Consider the following 8,762-nt stretch of genomic DNA (forward strand, 5'->3'; position numbering starts at 1 on the left):
GGATGCCAAGAGACATTAGGCTGTTTGTTCTAATTTTCTATGACCTCAGCGCATTGAAAATAAAACTAAAAGCCTATAAAGAGCAATACGAATTTCTTTAGAACTTATCGGAATGAAAATGTGGAGAACACACCAACAAAAAATGATGACAGAGAACTCGATATCAGCTCGTCTCACCGCTGCTCTCCAAGCCTGACATCTTCGTTTGGTAACATCAGATACATGAGATCCCTCACGTTGCTTCCAGGAGGGGAAACAGTAAAAATAGAGCCCATTTTCCAGCTTATTTCTTTCCCTATCGTGCGATCGCCTAACACTGCAATCGACAACACAGCAAGACTGAGCTCAGACCAAACTAGCAGCTTCCTCTGAGTGAGTCCAGCTACAGGAGAGAAAAGTGGAAAACTCCAACACTGCTGCTTCAAGCTGCTGACGCTCCACACACTGAATGTGAGTTTGAGCAAAAACACGACTCAAAGGAAGTTTCAGTGAAGGTGGTAGAGGAGGGAGGGGAGCCAGGACTGACTGTACTTCCTGTCTGCTGTTTTCAGCTTCACTCACAGACTCAATGGCTTCCAGATCAGAGGAGGATCTCTGCTGTCCGGTCTGTAAGGAGGTCTTCAGAGATCCTGTTCTTCTGTCATGTAGCCACAGCTTCTGTGAACACTGTCTGAAGAGATGGTGGAGAGAGAGACCAACACACGAGTGTCCAGTTTGTAACAGAAGATCTTCAAGGGAGGATCCACCTTTATGTCTGGCTCTAAAGAACCTGTGTGAGTCGTTCTTACAGGAGAGAGATCAGAGAGCTTCAGAGGCTCTCTGCAGTCTGCACTCTGAGAAACTCAGACTCTTCTGTCTGGACCATCAGCAGCCAGTGTGTCACATCTGCAGAGACTCAGAAAAACACACCAATCACAGATTCAGACCCATCGATGAAGCTGCACAACAACACAAGAAGGAACTTCAGGAAACTCTGGAGCCCTTAAAGAAGAAGTTAAAGGTTTGTGAAGAAGTTCAAGTGAAGTTTGATCAAACAGCAGAACACATTAAGGTCCAGGCCCGACACACAGAGAGGCAGATTAAGGAGCAGTTTAAGAAGCTTCACCAGTTTCTAGCAGAGGAAGAGGAGGCCAGGCTGGCTGCACTGAGGGAGGAAGAGGAGCAGAAGAGTGGGATGATGAAGGAGAAGATGGAGGCTCTGAGCAGAGAGATAGCAGCTCTTTCAGACACAGTCAGAGCCACAGAGGAGGAGCTGAGAGCTGAAGACGTCTCATTCCTGCACAACTACAAGGCTGCAGTGGAAAGAGTCCAGCGCTGCCCCCTGCTGGATGATCCACAGCTGCCCTCAGGAGCTCTGATAGACCAGGCCAAACACCTGGGCAACCTGACCTTCAACATCTGGAACAAGATGAAGGACATGGTCTCCTACACTCCTCTCATTCTGGACCCAAACACTGCTCATCCAAACCTCATCCTGTCTGAAGATCTGACCAGTGTGAGACGAGGAGGAGAGAAGCAGCAGCTTCCTGATAATCCAGAGAGGTTTGATAATTACTACTCTGTCCTGGGCTCTGAGGGCTTTAACTCAGGGACTCACAGCTGGGATGTTGAAGTTGGAGACAGTACATGGTGGAGACTGGGTGTGTTAGCAGAGTCTGTGCAGAGGAAGGGAAGCATACGGTCTGCATTATGGAGAATAGGGTTCTGTTTAGGTAAATACTACACACTCTCACCATCAACTCCTTTCACTGTTCTCCCAGTCCAGAAGAAGCTCCAGAGGATCAGAGTGAATCTGGACTGGAACAGAGGAAAGCTGTTGTTCTCTGATCCTGATACTAACACACACATACACACCTTCACACACACTTTCACTCACAGGATGTTTCCATACATTTACACTGTTGATGGTGATAAACTGAAGGTGTGTCCGTTGAAGGTGTCAGTGTCAGTGCAGCAGATGAGTTGAGGATGATGATGTTTCTAATGTTGTTTCCTGTCAGTGAGTTGAAGCTGTTAAACTGCAGCTGTCCTCCTGCTGCCTCGTTGTTCCAAAGCTCTTTGTTTCTCTTTTAGTTTCACTCTTTCTTTCTGTTTCTGCTGTCCACCTTTTCACATGGAAAATCATTTCACTGTTTCTCACTGAATGACTCCCCAAACTAGATTTGAAATTCTATCAAGTTTCTAATCATTACAAGTGATTCATGTTTCTATTTGATGTGTAAATGGAGATGATTTAGTTTGCTGGGATATGGACTGACATGTGTTGAATGGGAGGAGCAGTTTGTTGTTGTCTTCTTGTCTGTTTATGACAACAATAAATATGTTGTTGAAACAACGATTCATGTTTAACTCCATATATGAAATGTTTCTGATCTTTGAATTCTGTTTGATTAAAGACTTTCTTCATGACACAAATGAGATTTCAGTGTATTAATAGAACTAAATAAGCTCAGAGTTGAAAGGCTGGAGTATTATGTACGTGCTTCACTGTCAGGATCTTCAGGGGGATTCAAAGGGAAACATCAAACTGCTGTAATGAGATAAACTAGTTGGGCTGAACACACTTATCTGTAGTTTGTCTCCATCCAGGATCATCAGAATATAATGAACATGTGTGAAGAGCCACAAAATGCTGCTGCCCTCTCAGCATGATGAGCTCCAGCCTTTGTTAGCAGGACAACAGGAAACATGAGACAACTTTCAGAGACAGTAACCAACTGTGGCCACAAGATGGCAGCAGCTGATCTGAGATCCTTTATTGGACAGAACGACTCTGCTCTGTGACGTCATCAGAGAGACGGCCTTCACTTTGATAGATCTGACGTCATGTCTGCACTGCGATGATGAAAGCTGATAAACACATTGTTATTGATCCATGAAATCACCTCTGTCCTCTCAAGTGTAGCTGTTTACAGAGCTGAAGAAGTCCTTCATCATCAAAACAGACAAACATGTATTTCCTGTATTAAGTGACGTCATCCTCACTCTGACCTCTTACATACATTCTGTTCAGTTTTCCTGCTGTAAGAAATAAACTGTGTGAAAATAGAAATGCAGGGAAACATCCATTAATCACAGCTGAGCCGTTTGTTTCTGACTCACATTCAATGAGGCTTCAGGTGTAAATACCTCAGAAGTGTTTGTGAGTTCAGTAGAAGCAGACCCAGTCGACCATCATGGCCTCCACAGCACTACACAATGCAACAGAAAGGCCTTCATCATCTGCTGAACCACCTCTGAACCACGACGCTCTCCCTGCATCTAAAAGCTGTTAGTCAGGATGAGATGCTGCTGTGATCGCTCACAATTTACCTGTGAGACCTTTGTAAATATTGTCTTTGTTTCTGGAGGAAACACCTTTAGTCTGTTTGTATTTGGAGTGCAGATCTGGGCGTCCATCACTTTAACCTGCACACGTTTAGTTATTGAGTGTAGTTGATGTTTGGCAGCATTTTATAAGTGACAGTTCATGAACGGTGAAGGAACAGAGGACGCCTGACCATCCTACCTGTGTCAGTAAGAAGACTTTCATCACAACTTCACAACTTAACACAACTGAAACCTGAATTCAGTGTTGCATAGTTTACTAACAGTGTGTGCTGACACTGAAGTTAGCAGTTTGTTTCCTAAGAGCTGCTGGGACAAACCACAGTGACCGGCTACAGAGTTTAGTTAAGGTGGTTCTAACATGTGACCTGTTGAATTATTTACAGGGATTTATTTTTCATTTAAAGCATCATTTGTGAAGTTTTTATGAAGTTTACTTCTTTTATGTTCTTTGTGTAACGTTTAGATTTTCTTCTCTGGTGTTTTAACTCTTCAGGTTTCCTGTAACAGAGATGTAAACCACCGTTTTCTGATGCTGCTGCACTGGGACATAAACACGGCCACTTTATTAGGCACACCTTGCTGGCTGCAGGTTATAACCCCTGCTGGAAACATCCCCACAGATTTGGATCCTTATTGCCATGACAGCACCACACAGCTGCTCCAGATGCTGCAGGATGCTGGTCAGGGCTCTAACAGTGAAACTTTACTGAAAGTAAGAGGCATTTGTTGAAAAATGTATTGAAAGTAATGTTGAATATTATTACACAGGAAAAAAACAACTAAATGTAAAATAATCACATCGTGACGCCTCTGCCTTTCTAAATGGAGGGACAGTAACTGCCTGTAAAACCTGCAGACAGTCAGATTAACAGTATTTTGTCTCTATCTGCATCATTCTGCAATTCATCTCATGTAAACAATAACGTGGCGCACAGCGTGACGTGAAAGTAGCCACATACCTTTGACGTTGTGTGACGAACTCTGTATTCCTCGTCCACACGTAAACACAAAAAAGGTTTTCTGTGATTCGAAACGCCGTTTACGTGGACGAAACAGCTGCATTTTCAAAAATACCCGTGTAGGTGCGGACGTAGCGTAAAAGAGTTAGTAGTTTATTTTCTTACTACCTGTAATTTAGTGCAGATTACCTGTATTTGCTTAATTGTTTACTAAATGTTTGAGGTGTGAAATAAACCACAATGGAGCCAAATATGGGTGTGTGTGGTTGGAGGATGTGTTTATGCGCAAGGTGGGGGGTGGGATTTTTCTTGTAAAACAAAGGGGGGCCCAGCAAAAAAAAGTTTGGGAACCACTGGTTTAAACGATGTTAGGACAGAAATATTAGCTTCTGTCATGACTGATGAAGTTACTGGTTAATAAAGTAAGTCAGTTTGCACAGATCCCTCCCACCCTGGCTTTTATGTGCTAGAGTTCTTATCTGAAACAGTAATATTTCAGTGACTGCTGCTTATACCACAGGTTTATACACGCTACTGATCCCTGATGGGAGAATCATCACCTCTGCCAACAAAGAAGCCTGGTGGATGTTTGTTTACAGTCTGATGATGGGACATCATGCTCTGCATCTTCAAAGTGTGTATCAATGAAAATTGTACTTAGTAGTCAGTATAAGCTTTTAATGATATAAGTTTACATGTGATAGAATACTGCATTATGACCTTTTCCTTGCTTAGAGCTGATTGTTCTTTATAAAACGTGTTCTGATGTCTTTATCTGAATCTTCCCACAGCGATAGTAAGAAGTTGAACAAGCAGTTCTGACCTCGCACACACACACACAATCACATACACACACACACACACACACACACACACACACACACACACACACACACACACACACACACATACACACATGCTCACGTATCAACATTCCACTGAACACATGTTTTCATTTTTCTTGTGTATAAATAAAGACAAGTGCAAGAACAGAGCGCACACTTCACAGGGCCCCACTCTGATGTGAGCTCTGTGAACGCCCTTGCAAGTAAAGTCTGCAGCGTGTGTGTCTTCACTGTCTGACTCTCAGCTGAAGAAGTGTCTTTTAGAATAAATCTCTTGACAGTTTATGATGTGAAGTTATATTTTTTCATATTGTGAATGCTCCTGCATAACAGTCGGGGTGTACTAACTTTGTCTTATTTAAAGGTTGCATAAAAATACTGTGCAGTTCAGGGCAGAGTTAGGCTAGCTTGCCTCTCTGTGGTGAACACACAGTAAAGAACACTGTGTTGGTGCACAGCGACTGTGGTGTTCATCGTCACAGTTGGGTTACATCAAGCGTTCCAGAGATTTAAGTTGATGCTGAAGGATGTTACACACTGTGTTATTTTACTAATCAGAATTCACCATGTAGCCTATATACACACCAAATGTGTTACATGGAGAACATTATAGTTTGATGCAGGAGTAGAAGCTGTATCACGCATTCATACATATGAAACGATGTCAGTGAGACAGTTTGAACTCTTGTTAGCAGCTGGCAGCAGATCTGAGGAAGCAGAGGAATCGCTTTAGAGAGCTGATTGAACCAGAGCAGCATCTGACTGTGTGTCTGAATAGGGAAGGTCAACTCAGGAAAGACATAAAATCTCTGCGAAATCAGACATGCGGATCATAAACGTACTGAATCAGTCAGGGCCCAGGTTCATGATGATGGCCTCTGGTGCTGTTGACCAACAGGGTGTTAATGCAAACAAAGGAGGAGACAAGGAAAGCTGTTCGGAGGCAGCAAGACAGAAGGAAGGACGGGACTGTGGAGGTGAGAGTAGGGACTTTAAACACAAGGACTAAGGCTGGTAAAGGGAGTGCACTCGCTGCAAAGTTAGAGAGACAAGACTGAGACGGTGTGGACATGTGCGTGGGAGGGACAGTGGATACAATGGACAAAGGATGTTGAAGATTGATCTTACAGGCAGCAGAAAAGAGAGACCACAGGGAAAACTAACCATGCCATTAATCTGGCCTCATGATTCTGAACTTGAGCTGCATTAAATCCTCCTCTCATTTAGTCCCATTCATTTCATTGGTATGTAAAATCCTGTATTTCCATCCCAAAGTTTAGTCCTTTGTTTGGTTCAGAAGTATCGTTTTCCTCTCAAGTCTAAAGTTGAACCATCTGAACTTCTGAATTCAGTCCCAGAGTTTGTTCTTTTTCAATCAAGAAAGAGAGTGTGTGAAGGTTAAAGGGTTACATGGTCGAAGAGATAAAGAAGGTAGACAGGAGTAACGGGATGTTGAAAGCCAGGCTTTCACATGACTGAGCTTCTTTTCAGTCTCTTGAAAGGAGAAGAAAATCCCAGGCCTCATGTCACCAAGTGCTCACTCAGGGCGAGAGCTCCATTTACTCCTAAAGTGATAGCCAAATTGTCCAGCAGGTGTCACTGTGGAGACGGTTTCAGGTCGTCTCGAAGCCTCGATACACTTCTACCAGCACTAATCCACAGCTGGCGCTCTCTCTCCCTCTCTGCGGGGAAACAACACCAGGGCTGCTGCACTGAGGAGATGACAAATGAGTAATCTTTGAGGCAACAACAGGAAAGCAGACTTACAGATGGGAGCTGGTTCACTTGCACGGTTAGAGGAGGAGGGTGAAGGTCCTGGATCCTGGACCCAGCAGGCCTGGTTAAAGAAACAAACACAAAAACACTACATATTCATACTGAGAGAGAAATGGCAGCGACACACAGCAGGCCTGGAGGACCATGACACACACATACAGGCGAAGGATTGTCTGCTGTTTCTTTGTATGTCACGTTGCGGGGAGGAAGAATAGGAAGAACACCTCACCTTTGCCCTAGAGGTCTTTGCTTTTGTGAGGACCCAAAGAACTGAACTGATGGGAGATGCACAAGGAAAGGGGCTCAGGTCCACTGTGAGGTAGCCTCACTCTGACAGCTGAACCTCAAATCACTGTCTCTGTTCTCAGCTGATCAAGTTCATTCCCGATTCTCTTCTGTGATTGGCTGAGCTTCAGGCCTGAAGCTCAGTGCATGTTTCCATGCCGGGGTGAAGGTGGAGCTTTGTGTGTGCCGCAGCAGCCGCCTCCAACCGTAACGCTCGGGCGTGAAACTAGGAGGAAAGCCGACGTCCTCCTCTTTCCTCAGAAGTGATCTGTGTGCTTCTGGACTTGTTTCCACTGATCTGGTTTAACAAGGTGTGAAGCTGAACTCTGAGCTGGCACCTTGTCTGAGGCAATAATCCTAGATAAGCTAGCCGCATGTTGCCGGCTCTTTAGCACAGTTTGAAAACCCTGATATGTTTTTCTCACCCGTTAGTTCATTAGGAGGGTGCAAGGTTTGTTTCATCTGAGTGCTCGATTTAGCATGCAAAAAAATTTAAAAAATGTCAAATGAGTGATTTTGTATTATTTTCTGCAGTGAATGAACATGTAAAAGTATCTGTGCACCACTCCACGAGGCTCAGCACACTATCAACTGATAATGGCCACACAAAGGATGTTTAAATACTTTATTAACACTACTGGAAGGACAGAGTCAGAGGAGAGGAATGTAAATACAGTGGAACCTCGACTTACGAAATTAATTTGTTCCCGACGGTCTTTCGTAAGTCGAAGATTTTCGTAAGTCGAAGCACCCATCGCGCCTTTTGAGTAAACGATAGCCTATAGGCTAATTGCTAACTGCAACAACAATACGTTGTTCAAGTGGAACAGCGAAGCGCAAGTATGAAAGCAAAGGGGGTTGTCACGTCATCTGGAAGGCATTGTGGGCATTGTAGGCATTCTGGGCTCAGCCAATCAGAGCCAGCGGATTTCGTTACGCGGGCATTTTGCCATAACATGGGCAGAAATATTGCCGTTAAGTGCCTTCGTAACTTGAAATTTTCGTTAAATGGGGTATTCATAAGTCGGGGTTCCACTGTACTAGGATAACAGTGTAGTTCACTGTCGTGGTAATGGCTGCTGCTTCTATATGTGATCATTTTTTGTTCCTTGTCCTCTCAGACCAGCAGGTGATTGTGAAGGTGGTAGAAGGATCGGAGTCTGCCATCTTGCCCTGCAAAACGACAGCTGACCTCTCACAGGATGCCACGGTTGAGTGGACTCGCTCTGATGTAGACTTCCTGTTGGTCCATGTGTATTCAAAGACACGTAACACCATCAGGGAACAGGATTTTGATATACCTTTATTAGTCCCTCAAGGGGAAATTTCATAAGGCTGCCAACCTATTGCACGCAATGGCGGCACCATCTTACCCTCCGACCATACATACATTACACAAAACATCACATGGGGAAGACAGGTCAGAGAGGTATAACAATGGAAAATGCACCACATGAGGAAAGATAAGGAGAAAAAATAACTCCCCCCAGACTGAGCTCCAACAGGGAGATCAGTTTGACAACAGAAAAAAACACCTTTGCACATAGCACATGAAAAAAAAAACTCT

The 8,762-nt window shown here is 44.0% G+C and overlaps 1 protein-coding gene across 2 annotated transcripts; it reads left to right on the forward strand.

Annotated features, from left to right (window-relative positions):
* Positions 1-553: 553 nt before the first annotated feature.
* Positions 554-2,257, forward strand: LOC113019684 (nuclear factor 7, brain-like). Of its 2 annotated transcripts, XM_026163482.1 has the most exons (2): positions 569-1,925; positions 2,229-2,257. In XM_026163482.1, the coding sequence occupies exons 1-2, from the start codon at positions 569-571 to the stop codon at positions 2,255-2,257; spliced, it is 1,386 nt and encodes a 461-aa protein (XP_026019267.1). The 2 variants fall into 2 exon arrangements, with proteins under 2 accessions (XP_026019268.1, XP_026019267.1); XM_026163483.1 differs by lacking the exon at positions 2,229-2,257 and having other exon boundaries at positions 554-1,985.
* The last annotated feature ends 6,505 nt before the right edge of the window (positions 2,258-8,762 follow it).

This window comes from Astatotilapia calliptera, chromosome 3 (genome assembly GCF_900246225.1).
Source record: "Astatotilapia calliptera chromosome 3, fAstCal1.2, whole genome shotgun sequence".
Taxonomy (NCBI): Eukaryota; Metazoa; Chordata; class Actinopteri; order Cichliformes; family Cichlidae; genus Astatotilapia; species Astatotilapia calliptera.